At 34.0% G+C, this 21,560-nt stretch overlaps 1 protein-coding gene across 2 annotated transcripts in view; it reads right to left on the bottom strand.

Moving 5' to 3' along the window:
• The window catches only part of atp9b (ATPase phospholipid transporting 9B), a 116,453-nt gene that overhangs the window by 78,306 nt on the left and 16,587 nt on the right, over positions 1–21,560 (bottom strand). For both annotated transcript variants that reach the window (XM_056479613.1, XM_056479612.1), the window contains exons 3-10: positions 19,335–19,485; positions 16,000–16,113; positions 15,792–15,900; positions 12,512–12,570; positions 11,631–11,682; positions 9,658–9,752; positions 6,070–6,150; positions 483–558 (exon numbers count right to left, since the gene is read on the bottom strand). In XM_056479613.1, coding sequence (XP_056335588.1) covers positions 483–558; positions 6,070–6,150; positions 9,658–9,752; positions 11,631–11,682; positions 12,512–12,570; positions 15,792–15,900; positions 16,000–16,113; positions 19,335–19,485 — 737 coding nt within the window. The remainder of the gene's footprint in view (positions 1–482; positions 559–6,069; positions 6,151–9,657; positions 9,753–11,630; positions 11,683–12,511; positions 12,571–15,791; positions 15,901–15,999; positions 16,114–19,334; positions 19,486–21,560) is intronic.

The raw sequence follows: 21,560 nt of genomic DNA, 5'->3' as shown, positions 1-21,560 counted from the left end.
AACCACAGATCAATGAAGGGCCGATTGCTGGCACAAACGCACGCCGCTTGAAGGAATAGGCCGGCTATTATTGTTGGACTGGGATCAGATTCTAAACAACAGACCCCTAGGAGATGTCGGAGAAAGCGTAGTGGCTAAAACCGATCTCGGACCTGTTCTTCGGGGACACGTTTCATTGACACCGCAGGGACAGGCCTGCAAAAAGCCAGACACTTTGGCTTCCCATTAACGGCTCCTCATATTTCTCTGCTCATGAGATTGTTTGAATAGTAGCAGATGAGTCTGGTGGTCTCGAATGACAAACAAACGGGAGAGCGAAGGGGGTCTTGAGTGATGCTGGCCGATCGACTCGGTATCAACGGCACACTCTTCTACAACACAATAAACTCGAATGATATTTGACCTGCCGATGAATATTTCAGACCTCTGAGGCTGGTGTTTCTCTTCAAGAAATTTGGTGCTGGAAAGGACTCTTTGCTTACCAGATGCCACCACAGTGCTGGCCCACAGGGTGTTCTCAATGCTCAAGCTCTCATGGATGGGAGGGTCACAGTCCTCCTGGGGACAGAGATCGCACATTAGTGTGGGTTTATACATCTCGGTCTGTTTTGATTTCATGCTTATCTAGCACAGGGGGAAAGAAAGCGGTTATCAATTATGGCCTTTAAAAAGCAGGTCAATAAAAATGACAAAGACTCAAAGCACAAATAATGAATCGATGAACTTTCATCACAGCGAACGGTAAGCAGGGAATTAGATGGTGGATTGAATTACACTAATGCCCAGTTAAGCGACAAAGTCCATTTAGAGGGGACGGTGAAATCGGTTTGACTTGATTTGCCTTGTTTACTAAAACAGCGCTGAACATCATAATAAGGCTTCGTTTGGTGTTAGCACGCTCTGAGCAGAACAGAACAGAAATTGTGACGCCAGGCCGTAAATCAAGGGAGAAGCGCAGAAATTAAATCTTTAAATGCTTTTTTCCACATAACATGTTGTGGCTGGGTGAATACGGATGATATCTAATTATCCGCTGTCAGTAGGGCATAATATACAGTGAGAAAGAGGACCACACACATAGCGGTTGCCGAGACATGCGCACTGATGCAGACAGCAAAAGAGATGTGTCTTCTGTTCAAGACGGCCCACTTGCTCTTGTCATTTGTCTCTTTCTGGCCAACAGATGTAGAGCAATGCCAACCTGTCAGATTGGTGAAAAGCTGGAGGGAGATTTATCTAGAGAACAGGTCTTTTATCAATGATAAGTGTCCAAAAAACAGGCTTCAAGAAAATAGTTTTAAGCTATAAATCATAACTTTATACTTCTGATAAAAAGTTCTATATTAAATATAAAAAATATATATCGTTTTAGTTCATTTTTTAAAGGAACCATAGCACACTGAGCATATATTTGTTCTCTTTTCAGAAATGACTCAGGCAGTTTAATGAGAAACATTTGCATGCATCATATTTAAGTGATTAAAGGCTGTCATAACTTGGGTGTGGTTCCTCCTGAAAATGAATATTTTGCCATATTTAGTTACTATTATGTTGTTCAAAACCTGTAAGACATTCTTTCTTCTGCAGGATAAAAAAAAGAAGATATTTTATAATGGAATTGATGCTTGTCAAAATGTTTGGGTTATCAAAAAATTGCGAGGTTAAATATCTCTTTAAACTTCAGAAAGTAAACAACTCTTCTTTATCTAAATCCCATGAAAGATGATTCATCAATATTCTTTCAATAATTTTTTTTTTCAACTTGGTCCCTTTATAAATCAGGGGTCGTTTTTATTCAGTAAGGAGCCGTTCACATTGCATCTTTTGTGCACGCAAGTTTGTTACTTCCAATGGAGGTGCTGGGCTTGGTTGCGCATATTGAGAGCAATGCGCACATGATGCGATGCATTCGTGATTTCCAGGTGCACTGAGTTGAAAACATTTTAACTTTATGAATGACGCAAGTGCACCCGTGACAAGAACTGAGCAATCGGTTTAATACTCTGTATGGAATATACACATTTCGGTAGACTAACTACCTCAGACAAACACAGAGCACCCAAACGCTGCAGTGCTTTATAATTTTCTCCATAAATAAAACTTTTATCAGAGCTGCAAGTCTAGCTATGTCTCATTTCAGAGCTTGAAAGTTGAGTCCTTCGAAGTCCACACAAGCCAAAACGAAGATTTCGAAATGAGACGATCTAGCCTACTGAGGACAGATCTCGTCACCTAGGTAGCACAACAGCTGCCGTTAATAAGCGGTAATAAAATTTTTAATGACTTTTTTCCAAAGTGAATTTAAAACTTATTTTAAGTGATCTAAAGGCGAAGCAAGGTTTATAAAAGCTAGAATTACATTTCCTTTGATCCATACATGTACACATAAAAATGCAAACTGTCTATAAAATCCCTCTTTTGTAAGAATAAACAATTCATACATTTAATCCGGAGTTTTTCTTTTAAAAAAGTCCTGCCGATATTAGCGCGCAATGAATCTTGGGATGTTCGAGGCTGCAAAGGATCCACCGGTTGTGTCCTTCATCACCTGAGAAACGAAGGACGCATTTGAAGGAGTCTTCTAATTTTTTCTTTTAAATTAGACAGCCTTCGTCGCACCATGATGACACAGCGCCCTTTGCATGCATCCTTCGGACATTGCAGCCTCTGAAATCAGTTTGTCAGTTTGCCATTCTCTGAGAAAATGGTTGATGGTCACCTAGCAATGAAAGATGACAAAAAAAGCAAGCGCAAAGCACATTGAAAATTGTGAAGGAATTGCTTTCCGTGCGTTTTTAGATGCGACAAGCAAAAGGCCCCTAAAAAATTGACTGTAAAGACTTTTACATTGTTACTTTTGCAAAAAAAATGCTGTTATTTTGAATGTTCTATTGAATAAACTGTATATTTTTTAAAGTATCAAAGCTTCCAGAAAACATTTAGAAGTACAACTGTCTTCAACAGTTATTTGAAACTACCATTTCACAACTATTTTTACTTAAAAAATGCAGCTTTGTTTAGCAGTGAGGGCGACACGGTGGCTCAGTGGTTATCACTGTCAACTCACACCAAGAATGTTGCTGGTTCGAGCCCTGGCTGGGTCAGTTGACATTTGTGTGTGGAGTTTGCATGTTCTCCCCATGTTCGTGCGGGTTTCCTCCAGGTGCTCTGGTTTCCCCCACAGTGCAAATACATGCGGTGTAGGTGAATTGAATAAACTAAATTGTCCGTAGTGTGTGTGTGAATGTGAAAGTTTATCTGTGTTTCCTAGTACTGGGTTGCAGCTAGAAGGGCATTCGCTGTGTAAAACATATGCTGAATAAGTTGGCGTTTCATTCCGCTGTGGCGACCTCTGAAGAATAAAGGGACTAAGCCGAAGGAAAATGAATGAATAGATGTTTGATAGTGCATATATGTGTATACTAATGCATAACTAATATAATGTAATATATACAATAAACGAACACAAACCCTACCCAAAAAACAAAAACATTTTCATTATGCAAATGTTTCCCCCCCTCAAATGAGGATGTCGCCAAATCCCCACAAAGTATATCTAAATAAACCTACACACCTGTTTAAATAACGAGGCATACAGACAAGTGTACATAACGTCAGGAGAGAACACAGTCCTGAGCTTTTACATGGTCTGACCTCTCTGATATCAGCAAAGATGTGTGCGCGTGTGACTGTCATAAAGAATGATCATTTCCACATTTACATTTATGGATTGTTTTATCCAAAGCGACTAACAAATGATAATAGTACAAGCAGAAACTAATCAATCAAGTCATTAATCAACGGATTAAAATGCCATTGTAAACTTCTGTATTGATGTTTAAACCATAAAACTTTATCGTATCAAACATGGCTTACTTTGTTCAGTGAAGAAATTCAGATTATTATTATGTACAGTGGCACTTTTCAATATATGGGGTAATGAGACTATAACTGCTAGGTTCAACACAATCAATTTGTACTGGGGCAACATGAAGGAACTAAGGTAACTTATTCGTTTTTACAAATTTAAGCAGATTGAACATAAAACAATTAAGTTGTCTCCCAAAAAAACTCAAGAATTAGGTTGTCTCCGCTCATTTTAAGCAAGGAGTTTGAACAAACAGCACAACATTTTTGATCCTATGTAATGTAGTTGTTTTTAAATATAAAAATCTACAAAGATTCAAAAGATTTGCAAGATCACAGTCTCTCTTCAAAAAAAAAAAAAGGCTGAAATGAGTCTTCATGAGCAACTCTGTCTTAAGCGAGATTATTCAATTTACATATAGTTTAAACTGGCTTCAAGCGTTTTATTTTTATATATATATATATATATATATATATATATATATATATATATATATATATATATATATATATATATATATATATATATACACACGGTTAAAGTCAGAATTATTAGCCCCCCTTTAAAATGTTTTTTCTTTTTCAAATATTATAAAGGAAATTTTCACAGTATGTCTGATAATATTTTTACTTCTGGAGAAAGTCTTATTTGTTTTATTTCGGCTAAAATAAAAACAGTTTTTTATTTTTTTTAAAACCATTTTAAGGTCAAAATTATTAGCCCATTTAAGCTTTTTTTTTCCTCGATAGTCTACAGAACAAACCATCATTATACAATAACTTGCCTAATTGCCCTAACCTACCTAGTTAACCTGATTAACCTTGTTAAGCATTTAAACGTCACTTTAAGCTGTATAGAAGTGTCTTGAAAAATATCTAGTAAAATATTAAGTACTGTCATCATGGCAAAGATAAAATAAATCAGTTATTAGAAATGAGTTAATAAAAGTATTATGTTCAGAAATGTCTTGAAAAAAAAACTTCTCTTCATTAAACAGAAATTAGGGAAAAAAAAATAAACAGGAGAGCGAATAATTCAGGGGGGCTAATAATTCTGACTTCAACTGTGTGTGTGTGTTTGTATATATATATATATATATATATATATATATATATATATAGATATAAAACGCTTGAAGCCAGTTTAAACAGTTTAAACCATATAACTGTTGCATTTTTTAGACGTAAAAAAATGGCTTCTTATACTAATTTATTTCATATACTAATACTTTCATCTTAGGTTAAAAAACACTTTACCGTTCAACTGTATATATATATATATATATATATATATACAGTTGAACGGTAAAGTGTTTTTTAACCTAAGATGAAAGTAAAGAGACCTCCTAAACAAATCTAACTTATAAATTAGTATAAGAAGCCATTTTTTAGCGTCAAAAAAATGCAACAGTTATATGAAGCACTTTTATGATGGTTTTAGAGCACATTTCTGTCATTTGAGAGCTTAACTGACCCACTATCATTCTATTAAAAAGATGCTTTTCAAAAACACACATACAATAGTGTTCCAAGAAGAAAGAAAATGCTATTGGTCTGAACAACATAAGAGTAAGTAAATAGCGACAACATTTTTGGGCGAACTAGTCCTTTAAATAAACAAAGCACTGAAGAGGCAGTAAGGTGCAGCAAGTGTGCTGGGAAGTAAAGAACTGTGGGAAACAGCATTTGGAAGCGTGTCCCGTAGCTGTAGATTTGTGAAAGCAGGCTCAGGAGGGTGACTCAGCGCAGGAAGTGATCTTCTGCCCCTGCATGCTGTGTGGCCAAGAGCGAAGACTTCAAACAAAGACAGGCTTCATGTGGGGGGTCCCTTTTTTTACTTTCCCTCCCTCTCTCTTTCTCCGGTACTGTGCTAATCTGCTGTTAATAAGGAACTGTGCTCGGCCAATGGGCTGGGAGTGAGCCTAACAACCCGTGATGTCATCAGCGTAGCGAAGAATGCATCTCTTTTGCATTCCAGAGACACTTCAGCTCATAGTCATGTGAACAGGCACACTTTGAGAATCCGTGTTATTTTAATGTACAATTAAAAACAGCGGTTAGGTTTAGTTTACTGGGCAACAACACAGCATTAAATACCTCTACAAAAACCTAACAGCAGGTTTAAATCGGAGCTGTGACGTCACAGCGCATGCTAAAACGAATCCTCGTAAAAATTCCTTCATTAACAGCCGTTTCTCTTACCCTCGTGAAGTTCCCCTCAAAACTGTGAATGTCCAGTTGAGGCTTCTGGGCGTAAACGTACGCGCTGATGGAGAAGAGATCCTGCAAACAGCAAGCGGAAAAGGTCAAGAAAAAACACTGACACGATAAATCAGCACCAGAAGCACAGTTCTGGGCCCAAACCCAGCCTCTTGTTCGTGCAAGCTTTATGGCAGGACTCAAAGCGACTAGCAATCAAAGCGATTCTCATGACAATCAGCCCCTTCTGACATCCTGGGTTTCAAACAGAACAGATAATGCAGACAAAACAACGTAATTAAAACGAAACCAAACGTTTGACGGCTTGCTTACAAATTATAATGACTTCTGCATTTGATGACGTGTATGAAAAACAGGCGATCTGACCGTCAAGCCCACCAGACACCCGATCCGACCGGCAATCATTCGCCGGCTTGCTGAAATTTTAATTCTGTGATCACATTAAGTGGTTTCGGAAAGACAAATACAAACGTGAACCCTTGCTTGAGGTGAGTGTCATCTCCACGCCGATGGCACCGGGAGACAGGCCGTTTGGCGGATTCCAGTTGTCTCTCGGGGTAAAGTTACCGGCCCATGTGAAACAAACCCTCGGGCCAGTAAATCAGATACACACTGATATCAAACATGAGCCTTCGTATCATCAGCCTGAGAGAGTCTGAGTGTGGGACACATCACTCATTGCCTACGGGGGTTAAGTTACAGACCCATCCGAGAACAGGACAGAAGGAGCTGAAATGTGATTTGGGATGCAGCCGCTTTTACTTCACAAGAAGATGATGTTTGACGATCTTGTGTTATTTTATTAAATATACTTTTTCATATTTTAATCATTAAACTTATTATTCTTCATATTTCTGCCAAAAAGACGTGAAGGAGCATTTTATTTTTGCCAGTTGTCGTTTTATACTTGAGATTATTACAAACAGGGCTTGACATTAACTTTTTTGATCACCAGCCACTGTGGCTAGAAGATTTCTAACTTTACTAGCCACTTGCCATTTTTTACTAGCCACAATTTTGCTGTTGGGAAAATATTTTATATGCATACATTTGACTTTGACATGCTAAAATGACTTGATTTAGATGTTGTGTTATGTTCACATGCCTCCTCATTCATTTCACTTTTTTTGGTGTGTTGTGTATGAGCTTGCTCAGTGAGCATGAGCAAATGGGTTACAGTTTCATAATAACACATCGCAATTCCTTTTATTTCACATGACTTTTCAGAGCTTAAAATTAAGGATTTACCAATTTTACCTCTGACCACACCAAAAATAAATAAATTATTATTTCTTAGCAACAAACTCTAAATAATGTGCTCAGAACAGGACAGAAGGAGCTGAAATGTGATTTGGGATGCAGCGGCTTTTACTTCACTAGAAGATGAATGCTGATGATGTTTGACGATCTTGTGTTATTTTATCAAATATACTTTATTTTAATCATTAAACTTATTATCCTTCATATTTCTGCCAAAAAGACATGAAGGAGCATTTTATTTTTGCCAGCTGTCTTTTATATCTAACATTATTACATACAGGGCTTGACATTCTCTTTTTTTGATCACCAGCCACTGTGGCTAGTAGATTTCCAACTAGCCATATGCCATTTTCACTAGCCACAATTTTGCTGTTGGGAAATTATATTTTATATGCATAAATTTGACATGCTAAAATTACTTAATAGAAATTGTGTGTTATGTCCACATGCCTTCTCATTCATTTAACTAGTTTATGTGTTGTGTTCAGCTTGCTTCAGATGACTTTTCAGAGCTCAAAATTAAGGATTCACCAAATTCATCTCTGACCACACCAAAATAAATAAACAAATATTTTTTAGCCACAAATTTTATAATAATGTTTAACAGTGAAAGTTATATTTTTTTCTTGAGACAGGTTTATTTCTTTTATTTGCTGTCCTATTTTTAAAGGGACAGTTCACCCCAAAATGAAAACTTATTCAGCATTTACTTAAGCTCAAGTAGTTTGAAACCTTCATGAGTTTTTTTTTCTGTTGAACACAAAATAAATTGATTTAAACAATGTTAGAAACCTGTAACTATCAAATTTTATAGTGGGAAAAACAAATACTATGGAGGCCAATAGTTACTGGGTTTCAGCATTTTTCAAAATATCTTCTTTTGTGTTCAACAAAATATAGTAACTGTGAAGCAGGAAGGGTAAGAAAATGATGACTGAATATTGCAGGCCAGTAGCCAGGGGGGTTCCAGTGGTTCCAATGACCCACCTCTAATGACAAAGATCCAGAATTTGTCCTATACATGAGCTCATTTGTCCTATTTTGACTGCTACACCATCATAAATTGTGAAAACAACCCATTGAAAAATGCTGTAAGACCAAGCCGAATCATCTGTTGACCATCACATCAGTGTGACTTCAGCTAATCAGTTTTGGACAATGCTAACTATTATGTTTCATGAGTCCAACATCCAGCTGTGCCAGAAAACATACAATCGGATGAAAGTGAAGTCATCTTTCACCAATGTATTGTTTTTAAATAGAGAAAACATTTGCAAAGTAACTTTTATTCTAAATCTTGGACATTATTCTTTGAAGCAAAAAATGACCAGTAAAAAGATGTGAAGCACCAAAAGTGGCCCATATTAAAATTTAATTCAATATTAATTTGGCTATTGTTGTTATCCATTAATTTTCAATCAAATGTACGTTTTTACAACAAAGGCAAAAAAAATATTATATTTTATAATTATTATTACTGTTTAAATTTTTTTATAGTTGAAATGGCCAAATTCTGACTGAGAATTTTTGTTATTTGCCTAATGAATGACAATCGGCTACAGTTTTTAATTTTAAAATTTAGTTTCCTTTTTTTTTTCTAATAAAATATGATGTAAAAAATTTTATTTAAAAAAATAATTGTTTATTAATAATTCTTTATTAACAGTATTTATTTTAAATCTTTAGGAAATATTTTGGTACATCGAAAAGCGTGGTTATGATGAAAATCCGACAAGCTAATCCAGCTTAAAATGTCACTAAAATGCAGTAATTAGAAAATGAGGCAAATAATTGAAAAAAGGTTCACATATTGAGAAAAAAAAGAACCACTCATTTCACCAGGGTGGCTACGGGCCGGTATTGTCAGAATATAACTATCCTTTCAAAGTCAATACTATTACCCCCACTTAAGAAATAGTTTGTTTTGATTGGCTACAGAACAAACCACTGTTGTCCAATGACTTGCATCATTAGCATAACTTCCCTTTAGTTAACAGCACTTTAATCTTGCAAAATAACTAGTAAACATTATGTACAGTCATGATGCCAAGTACCATATAAATTATTTATTAGTAATTAGTTATTAAAACTATTATGTTTATAAATGTGTTGAAAAAAAATCATCTCTGTTAAAAGAAACTTGGGAAATATTTGAAAAAGAACATTTTTGATTGACATTAAAAGTGAAAGACTGGGAGCTGATTTAGTTTAATAGTATGCAACAATTAGTAAATATTTGCAAAAACTATTCTAAACACGCATTAAGTTCACAACAATATCGAGTAATGTAGTGTTTTCATAGGTTCATACCCCTAAGGCAGGAAGTCTTTGAGTGCAAGCGACACCTATTCGCAATTTCCAATCAGTCTCTCCATCCAGCTGATCCGTTCTTATAAAACACGAACCTGAAAAGTAAAAACATCATAAATCTGACAGAATAAAAATGATAAAACCAATAATCTCAAGTTTCGCAGTCAAAACTCTTATATAAGCTGTCAACATCCATTATTTTTGTTTACAGAGAGAAAAGTGAGAGGGCTGGAGATGTATGTGTGAAGGACGCATTTGTTATGGGGTAAATCCTTGGCCCCTATACACTAAAGAACTCTGAATGCTTAACATATTGTTCATATTGATCTTAGACAAGACTGATATAACAGCAGGCAGCAGACAGCAAAGGTCAGTCTTTAAGCCTTCAGAGCAAAAGCTTTAGTGCTTATGTTCCACAAGCTCAGATTACATTAATAAACGCTACTGAAGTCTAATTTCTCTGACAAAATATATATCTATACATACAGTTGAAGTCAGAATTATTAGACCCCCTGAATTATTAGCCCCCCTGTTTATTTTTTTCGCCAATTTCTGTTTAACAGAGAGATGTTTTCAACACATTTTTAAACATATTAGTTTTAATAACTCTTTTCTAATAACTGATTTACTTTATCTTTGCCATGATGACAATAAATAATATTTTACTAGATATTTTTCAAGACACTTCTATACAGCTTAAAGTGACGTTTAAACGCTAAACTAGGTTAATTAGATTAACTAGGCAGGATAAGGTAATTAGGCAAGTTATTGTATAATGATGGTTTGTTATGTTGACTATCGAAAAAAATACATAGCTTAAAGGGGCTAATAATACTGACCTTAAAATGGTTTTTAAAAAATTAAAAACTGCTTTTATTCTAGCCAAAATAAAACAAATAAGACTTTCTCCAGAAAAAAAAATATTATCAGACATACTGTGAAAATGTCCTTGCTCTGTTAAACATAATTTAGGAAATATTTTAAAAAGAAAAAAAATTTAAAGGGGGGCTAATAATTCTGACTTAAACTGTATGTATTTCTTATTAACATGAATAAATACCAATACGCTTCAGTTTCAAAAAGGATAAAATATTTGATAGGTGGGGATGAACTGTCCGAGATAAAGTCACAATGAAGTGAAATATAAACTTACAGTAGATGTCATTTCAGTTTATTCATGACAATTTGCATTTTTAGAATTGTATTATTCGTATTGTTTATTATATGCATAATTATATTTGTTTTAATAAAAACAAATTTAGATTTGTCCACCTGTCGGGTTTTGGAGATGAATTTGTCACTATATGGGGCATAAAAATAGGATGCGTGTTTGAATATAACACTTCGTTATTATTGTTCATTTATTCATTTGCTGGAAATAAGTACTGAATTTAGAAATAATTTTGAAACAAATGCCCTTCACAAACAAAATTAAATATGTAGGTTAATGGATGTCCTCAGTGGAGTGCGTACAACACTGTTTCCTTATCCACGAAAGTAAAGAGTAAAAGTAAAGTAAAGAGAAAATAAAGAGGCCAAATGGAGGAGGCTCATTCTTTATCCTCGCACTGCAGATGGTCTGTTTAACTGTTTTCTTGCTAGTGAAGCGTTCAGTTTCTCCTTTTAAAATGCTGCATGTAAATAGCAAATGCGCCATTGCGCAATGCAACTGAATCTTAAAGGGAATGGGAGATGAGTCTCTGATTGGTTTAATGCACGTTGTGCTCAAAACACTCATTAAGAGAATATGCACAACCCTGTTAGGGTTAACACATAATGAAACATTAGTGGTTACTCTCTTATGACACTTATATGAACTTGACTGACTATTCATTTAATCAAATGACCTGAGCTAGACAAGTTAGATGTCATTTGGTTTGATACTGTAAGTGTAGTCTAATTCAATGAAGGAAATATATTGAAACTCCCTAAATATTTTGGGTTATATAATAAATGTGAAGAGTGAAACTCACCAGTCTTCTCAGAAGTTCTGAGAAAAATCATATCAGCAGGAATTCTCTGATTCTACAAAACAAAACATTAAGACGTCACACATTGATGCATGCTATTAAAACTCTAGTGAAGTGCTTTGAAATGTGCATTTTTATTCAATATTGACATAATCTCAACAGAAACATCGTGAAAGGATGGGACATAGAGTAGCTCCTCCTTAAAAAAAACAGCAAACAGCATTTTGTTTCATCACCGCTCTGCATGTTAGTGTTTGAGCTCAAGCACATCAAGCACGTCTTGAAGGGGGCGGGGCATGTCAGATACAGGAGAGCATTTGATTGGTCACGATTTGACAAGAAACTGAAGTATGAGGTGATTTGAATAAAATCGTTGATCCATGTAGGTGACAAACGACAACTTTTTAAAATTTATATAATTTTTGCACATGAATTGTGTCACTGTTTTGGTGCGCACTAGCTTATAAATAGCCTGTAAACTAACAATACTGATAATAACATGTAAAAAAAAACTTTATTTTTATTTTTTGGGACCTTTAACATGCCATTAGTGGCAATAAGTGACAAGCTTATAATCTTATATAATAATTCATAGCTAACTTATACAACTTCTAGCTGTACTTATCAATAATGTGAGCATATATGTATGTTAGCGACTCCAGCTCTGTAACGTTAGTCCTATTTTAGCATTGTGTTGAATAATTGAACAAGGTCATTTCCCTAGCAAGCAATTAAAGCGAACCACAGACAGCGAGGGGAGAGACAGACACAATGTCCTACTGAAAGAATGACAGGATTTCATGTGACGGATCACATAGCGGCAGGTTTATGCTGATACCTCCAACAACAAAAGAGAGGAAGGGATGAAAAAAAGAACAACAAACCTTTTCCACAATGATTAAATCTCCAACTTGTATGTCAGAGCTCTTTACTTGGACCTTCCCTGTAAAAGCAAGATGAACAAATTATTGTAATTAGAATTAATTATTTAGCCTCAGGTCAATTACATGTGACTTAGACACTTTTAATGTGTGTAAATTGGCTGTAACAAGATAACAGCTTCATTTATGTACAGCATATACGTATATTTATATATATTATTATATATATATCAGAATCAGTTTTATTGACAAGTGTGCTTCACACACACAAGGAATTTGTTTTGGCTACAGAAGCTTCCAGTGTACATAAAGTGACAAGTGACAACACAAAATAAATATGAAGAAAAAAAAAAGATAAACATTAAACAGATGCGGTTAGTCAAGAAACCTGGATGATGAGTTGTATGTACAGATTGTTATAAATTGTTATAAATATACAGGTTATAAGGTGCTGTGTACAAGTGCGAATGTAGAAAGTATTGCATTGTATATAGCAATAAGGTGCTGTGTACAAGTGCGTATGAGAAAGTATTGCACATATTTATTGCACAGTAGGGGAATATTTAACTGTTCATAAGGTAGACAACCTGAGGAAAGAAACTTTTCCTGTGTCTGGCTGTTTTTGAGCTTGGTGCTCTGAAGCGCCGACCAGACGGTAACAGTTCGAACAGGTAGTGTGCTGGGTGTGAGGCGTCCAGAGTGATTTTGCGAGCCCTTTTACTCACTCTGGAAGAGTACAGTTCTTGAAGTGTAGGAAGGCTTGTGCCAGTGATTCGTTCAGCAGTCCGGACTATTCGCTGTAGTCTACGGAGGTCAGTTTTGGCAGCTGAGCCGAACCAGACGGTGATTACATATATATACATACATATATAAAAAATTTTTTCGATAGTCTACAGAACAAACCAACATTTTACAATAACTTACCTAATTACCCTAACTTGCCTAGTTAACCTAGTTAAGCCTTTAAATGTCACTTTAAGCTGTATAAAAGTGTCTTGAAAAATATCTAGTCAAATATTATTTACTGTCATCGTGGCAAAAATAAAATAAATCAGCTATTAGAAATGAGTTATTAAAAATTTTATGTTTAGAAATGTGTTGAAAAAATATTCTCTCCGTTAAACAGAAATTGGGGAAAGAAATAAACAGGGGGGCTAATAATTCAGGGCTGCTAATAATTCTGACTTTAACTGTATACATTAACTATATTTATGTACTATCGAATGAATTCATTCTTAAACCTTTTACTGTCCTCTGTTTTTTTTTTCTTCTTCTAACAGTTAATATGAACGACTGTGACTGAGAAGAGCTGGTATGTTTTCACACACATGCACTCAAAAGCCCCTAGTGGAGTACCCGTTTCCCACTAAATGGAGAAAGAGATTCATTATAGATAATTTATTCGGAAATTAAACCCAGACAGGGTGTTCAACAGAAGCCATTTGCATTCTTTGTATGATGAAATTGAATTATCACTGAAGTTCAACAAAGTAGCATATCATCTGTGAGGGAAACGGTCTCATTCACAGACATGTGGAGAACAGCGCTTGTCTTTAACGCATGTAATATTACATATTTATTTGGATATTTTGAAAAAAAAAAGGCAAATTTGACTTGCAATTTGGTGATTTATTTTTTATTTTTTTTACAAGCACGAGTACAAGCAATTCATAGGAATCTTACATTCGAATGTAACTTCCTACTGTATATAGGCTCAAAAAATAGGTTCAAGTAGCACTAAATTGTTGAACAAACTTTATTTATTTTTATTTTTCATGAAAAAAACTAATTATATGCATCACGGAGGCGCAGTGGGTAGCACAATCGCCTCACAGCAAGAAGGTTGCTGGTTCGAGCCCCAGCTAGGTCAGTTGGCATTTCTGTGTGCAGTTTGCATGTTCTCCCCATGTTTGCGTGGGTTTTCTCTGGGTGCTCCGGTTTCCACCCCAGGCCAAAGACATGCGCTATAGGGGAATTGGATAAGCTAAATTGTTCGTAGTGTATGTGTGTGAATGAGTGTGTATGGATGTTTCCCAGTGATGGGTTGCAGCTGGTAGGGCATCCGCTGCATAAAACATATACTGGAAAAGTTGGTGGTTCATTCCGCATTTAATATATATATATATACACATGCAGTTTAAGTCAGAATTATTAGCCCCCCTTTGAATTTTTTTCTTTTTTTTTATATTTCCCAAATGATGTTTAACAGTGCAATGAAATTTTCACAGTATGTCTGATAATATTTTTTCTTTTGGGCAAAGTCTTGTTTGTTTTATTTCAGCTAGAATAAAAGCAGTTTTTAACTTTTTAAAAACCATTTTAAGGTCAAAATTATTAGCCCCTTTAAGCATTTTTTTTCCCGATAGTCTACTGAACAAACCATTGATATAGATTAACTTGCCTAATTACCCTAACCTGCTTAGTTAACCTAATTAATCTAGTAAAGGCTTCAAATGTCACTTTAAGCTGTATAGAAGTATCTTGAAAAATATCTAATCAAATATTATTTACTGTCATTATAGCAAAGGTAAAATAAATCAGTTATTAGAAATGAGTAATTAAAACTATTATGTTTACAAATGTGTTGAAGAAATCTGCTCTCCTTTAAACAAAAATTGGGGAAAAAATAAACAGGGGGGCTAATAATTCTGACTTCAACTGTACCTATGCAGGTTTCTTCAAGTCAAATTTAAGACCTTTTCAATCCCTTTTAAGACTATTATAAGTGAAATTTTAGAATTTTAGGCTAAACATATAGAATTTTTTTTCTGATGGCTTGATTACTTTTGTAAATACTTTTTGTATTAACAGAAGATCATATAAGGGGATATGTTACTTCACTCCCTGATTAGGGCTTTTAATTTAGAGCATGTGCTGTACAAATATTGTATTGCAATGTATTTCATAGCAATAAAAAAACTTAAATCTATTTTTAAAAGTTTTGACATGGATTATTTGTGATTGGGTGTCAGCCTGATTGGGTAGATTTACTTGGACAAAGGAAAATTAAGACCTGTTTAAAATTATTTAAGACAACAACACAATAATTCAATGAATTTAAGACTTTTAAAGACTATTTAAGACCCTGCGGACACCCTGCTATAATGTTAACTGTACAACTTAAATAGATATCAACTAAATATCATTGTGAAATAAATCTTAACAGTTTCCAAATGCTGCAACTCTTTTAGCTAGAGAATGGAGCTCAAAATATAATGATCTGTGAATGATACACAGCACGTCTAATAACATCAGGATTTGTGATGCGTCATATTGTGGTCACCTCTCATTGTGAGTTTACTGTACAGCTGGGAGTTCATCTCTTTATCTCTCCTGCAGCGGCGAACTTCGTCAACCGCCTCTCTCACCATGGTGACAGCCAACACAAAGCCCTGGACGACAAGAAAAAGAAGTGAAAAAACACAAGTAACAACAAAAGTGATGAATGAATTAACATTATTGAGTAGCTTTGTGTGGTCAGACGTACTCACCAATGGGGCCCAGTAGGTGTACAAATATCCTATTTTTAGTGAAGTAACAAACTGAGAACAGGCCACTACTAGAAAATACAAGTTGAGGAAGAACTTAAACTGCTGGTAAAGAACCTAAAAGAAAAGAAAGAAAGAGAAAGAAAGATACAGAAATTATAGCTCTATAACATCTGACAAAGGGGCGACCAATAAAAACTAGGCTTTAAGCTAATTTGGGTACATTTATTTCCTTAAGGAATGATTTATGTACACTCTTCCTGGTTGTGAAATGGAATAAAATTAAAATTAAAATAAAAATAGTAATGAAAATAAAATTAAAATTAAAATAAAATGAAATTAAAATTGAAATAAAATTAAAATAAAATAGAAATAAAATAAAATAGGAATTAAATTAAAATAAAATAGAAATGAAATAAAATACAATAAAATAGAAATGAAATGAAATGAAATAAAATAAAAATTGTATTAAATGAAATAGAAATGGAAATAAAATAAAACAGAAATGAAATAAAATAAAATGAAATGAAATGAAATATTTTAAAAAAATTAAATTAAATTAAAAAATAGAAATGAAATGAAAATAAAATAAAATAGAAACAAAATTAAATGAAATAAAAATAAAATTAAATGAAAATGAAATTAAAATTGGAATAAAATGAAAATAAAATACAATACAATAAAATAGAAATGAAATAAAATAGAAATGAAACGAAATAGAAATGAAATGAAATAAAATGAAAATAAAATATAAATGAAATGAAAATAAAATAAAAATTAAACAAAATAAATCAAAATAAAAAATAAAATTTAAATTAAATTAAATGAAAAAAAACAGAAATAAAATAAAATTAAATAAAAAAGAAATTAAATAAAAAATAGAAATGAAATAAAATTAAATTAAATAGAAATTAAAGGAAATATAATTAAATAAAAACTAAATGAAATAAAAAAGAAATTAAATGAAATAAAATAGAAATTAAATGAAATGAAATGAAAATTTAATTTAATTTAATTAAAAATCTAATTAAATTAGCCAGGACTTTATAATATGGTTATTACAGTAAATAATATTTGCAATAACATTTTACTAATATTTTTAACCATAATTTTACTTTAAATGTATTTACTATCATAAACAAACAATTTTGTTTGTTTGTTTATTGCCACATCAGCAACCTATGGCTATTTAATGGCAAGATCAAGACAGATAAAAACATATTACATAATAACAACAAAACTCATAATTCTATAAGTCCATCCATCAAAGTGCTTGTACGAACAACAAATAATAAAAAATATATTTTTTACATTTATTCATCTTTGTTAACGTTAGTGAATGAACATTCATTCATTTATTGTAAGCTCTTGTTATCTCCCGGTGCATTAACGTCAACAACCTTTGGATTTTAAAGGGTTTCTGCAGGTTTTACTAAGTAAATGTAAGACTTTAAGACATTTTTAAGACAATTATGAATAAAATTTCAGACTAATAAAGGGCTAAAAGCTAAGGAATTTTTCAAATGGCCCATACGAAAAAAAAATTATTTGCCATATCAAAAATGTATTATAATTTAATACATTAAATAATAAATAGTGTTAAAATAGTGTAAAAAAAAGCTCTCCTTGTATCCATTCACTTTTCCCCAACATAAACTTTCTTCAAAAAAAAATTAACCAATGTTTTAAAAACTATAATAAACTAAAACTATGCACAACAACCTGTCCAGTGTCGGTGCGTTTCCGAAAACCATTGCTTGCCTACTAAGGTCGCAAGTTGCATTGTTACAAACATAGTTCGTTGATTTGGCATTTCCCAAATCCATTGTTTCAATGAACATTCGCAAACTGCATGACAAACTTGTACGATTGCAACTGCACTTCTAGAGCTGTAGTTAGAAACATAGTTCCTGGTTGTGTTCTATTTCCAGTTATCCCCCTATCCCTTTTGAACCTTTCAACATTTAAACTTTAAATGATAAAAAACAAAACAAAACATAAAGTCACCTCTCTTATGTGTAATTTGCTTTTAAAATATCTTTGCAGATCAGTTTTGGCGATCTTCATATTGACAATTCCGCTCCCTTTGTAGTGCACTTTGAAAACATTTATGCCATTTTGAACGCAGCCGTGACTCATGACAAAAGCTATAGGCAGTGCTTCCCATACAATGACTTTACTTGGGCGGACAGCCCAGGTATATTAACAGCCGCCCAAGTATATTTGGTAGTGACACGTGAAAAATACTATTATTATCATCCTTTTACACTTATTTGCATCCGCCCAAAAAAGCCAAGCATTCATGATCGATTAACCAGTGGAAAATCTTCTCTCACTCTGCACGTTTCCTACTGCTGGTTCTGTATGTTTGGGAAACGCATGTCAGTGTCCTCTGCAGTAAATACATGGAGCACTTTTAAACAAATGTTATTGTAAAGAAAATAATTAAACCATTATGTTAAACAGAGTAAAAAATTACCTTTTTTGAATAAAATCCTTAGTGTTATTGAGATGAGTTGTTGAGATGATGATTGTATTGGTGTTGGACAGATTGGGTAGCAATACATAAGCAAATGAACTTAAGACCTCTTTAAGACCTACAACACAATATTTCAGTATATTTAAAACTTTTTAAGGCCTTCAATTTTGAGACTTTTGACATTAAGTCTTAAAATTTTGACATTTTAAGACTTTTTAAGACCCTGTGGACACCCTGTTTTAATGATGCATTAGCAAATGTTGAACTGATTAAAATCTTCGCTCTTAGTTCATGTTAGTAAATACATTAGCTCTCATGGAACTTTATTGCAAAGTGTGAGCAGTTTTGTAATGACAGTAATAATTGTGACATCCTAACACAGCTTTTGGAGGTGCACCTGATTGGCTTATGCATAATTCATTGTACAAGCTGCAAATACTTTGCCAAGGGCACATACACAAGCTGCTTTCCCCTGAATAAGACATCGGCAGCAGTCATAATACAGTAGATCGCTTACACTCTCAGTGGAAAAAGATACGCTAGATTGCTGTTACACCCCCTTACTTCACAGCTAGTTACACATTAACCTGATTACTGAGCAAATCTGACAATGGGTAGAGATTTCACTTTAAACAGCCTGGCGAGAGCTGCGGAATAAACGCAGGCATAAACAAGCATCTTTAAAGTGTATATTTAATTAATTAAACGTACAAATTAAATGTTATATTAAAATATTAATACTAATAACCTGAATGAACTAAAAATTACAAGAGAAAACAATACTTTTTGGCAAAGAATTCAAATTTAACACTTGAAAATAAAAAGAAACATGCATGAGAGATTGACTTCACGGCCTTACCCCTGGCACAAAAGTGACAATGTTGTATTTCTGATTCTTGATGGCATTTTTGGGGTACTTCTCTTCACATTTCTCGGGATGTCCCAGCCACACTGTCCGAGCCTTCAGCTCCTTCTTTCTGCGACATGTGTGAACCAGACATTCGCAACAGCTGCATGACAGAGACCACAGGGAGGAAAAAAAGATCATCCAGTGATTAGACAAATTCACTTAAGGGAGGACACAGTGCTACAGGCGCAATTCAGGTCCGGATTTCCAGTAAAAACGCTCTTCGTTTTAAAAATACCCCCAACCCAATAATGAACAAATATCAAGAGTGATCATCACTCCTAATTTGAGGGTTGCGCTGAAAACCGGCGATTTCGTTGAATTATCACCCCGTCAATCACTTAAAATGCACTTGAAAACGAACACTGGGACCTTTTGCGCAATTCATCAGCAGTCGCGCGTATCCAGTTGATTCCACTTGAAATACAACTGACGTTAATGCAACATTAATGTAAGTGATGTTACTGAGAGTGAAGGCAGACTAGCTCAGTCTAGTTTCACTTGAACTTTAGGTGGACAAACAAGGTGTGCTTCCACTAAAAAGACTAAAATTGTTGAAGCAGTAAATGGAGAACACTCAAAAAGAGAGTACATTTGTGAGATGGATTTAAATTTAGATTCACCTCAAGAGCTATAACTATTTATGTGTCCACGATGTTGCTTGATAATGCTGTTTGTTATAAGCTTGCGCTTCAGTTTTATTGACTGCTGTTTTATATGGTTGGGCAGGATAGATTCTGATTGGCTGTCAAGGTTTTTAGCGTTCAATAGATGAATGAAAGAAATCTCAATTTATTTCAATTACACTGTTACTATGCGCGTTATCATTGTGGTTATCCAGATTTTAACTTATTATGTTTATTTTTATTGTTAGTTATCATTCTTGGTGCTAACAGGCCTTTAAAGCCAAAATGCAATTGATTTTACTTCCGTGATACATTTTTTTCCAAACGATAATTATTATGTTTTAAATTACAGAACAAAAAAAAAAAAAAAGTATAAATAATAAACAGATAAAATAATAAATATTTTAAACAGATTTTTAAGGATTACAGTGATGCCAACATATTAATTGTAACTTTTAAACTTTATACTTGGCATAACTCTTCATCACTCATTCTTAAATCACTCATTCGTTAGCAATGATATAATCATATACAGTAGTATGATCACTTACTCTTTTACTTATTTTGAGAAGTACTGCTTAAATTAACCAGCAATAATGTTTCGTTTTTTTACATAAATGCATCTGTAACACTGACTGACAACTTAAGACATATTATATCGATTTAATATTCTTTTTCAAGTTCTAATTTGATGTTGAAACCACAATGGAACATCTCATCCTTAAAGAAGTTTTATTTAAGAAGAAATCCCCTCTTTTTTTTACAACTCCACTAGTTTAACAGTTGAGTTTTACCATTTTTAAATCCTGTCTGATGGGAGCACGTTTAGCTTAGCTTAGCATAGATCATTAAATCTGATTAGACCATTAGCCTCTCACTAAAAACAACAAAGATTATATATCATTTTCCTATTTAAAGCTTGACTCTAGGGTGTCACGGTGGTGCATCGAGTAGCAAGATCACCTCAAAGCAAGAAGGTCGCTGGTTCGAGCCCCAGCTGGGTCAGTTAGCATTTCTGTGTAGAGTTTGAATGTTCTCCCTGTGTTGGCGTTGATTTCCTCTGGGTGCTCCGGTTTCCCCCACAGTCCAAATACGCCGTAGTGTATGTGTGTGACTGCAAGAGTGTATGGGTGATTCTCAGTACTGCGTTGCAGCTGGAAGGGCATCCGCTGCGTAAAACATATGCTGGATAAGTTGGCGGTTCATTCTACAGTGGCGACCCCTGATGAATAAAGAGACTAAGCCGAAAAGAAAATGAATGAATGAAGTTTGACTCTTCTGTGGTTACATTGTGAACTTACACACTTTCAGTGGTGCAATTCTAGCACTTGGTGCTGGGGGCTATTTTAAGTGCTGCTTAATATGATTCCACAGGGTAACAAAGCTCCTGGATTATTACACCAAAATAAAAGTTCCTAGCCATATCATCCATGAATATAGCAACTTTTCATTTTACATCAGTCTTACCACAATGTAACTACAGAAGAGTCAAGTTTTAAATAGGAAAATTATCAAAACTCTTTGCTCATTTTTAAGCGAGATGCTGATTGTC

The sequence above is a fragment of the Danio aesculapii genome, chromosome 19 (genome assembly GCF_903798145.1).
Source record: "Danio aesculapii chromosome 19, fDanAes4.1, whole genome shotgun sequence".
NCBI classification, from domain to species: Eukaryota; Metazoa; Chordata; class Actinopteri; order Cypriniformes; family Danionidae; genus Danio; species Danio aesculapii.
This window is presented reverse-complemented; position numbering and strand designations above follow the sequence as displayed.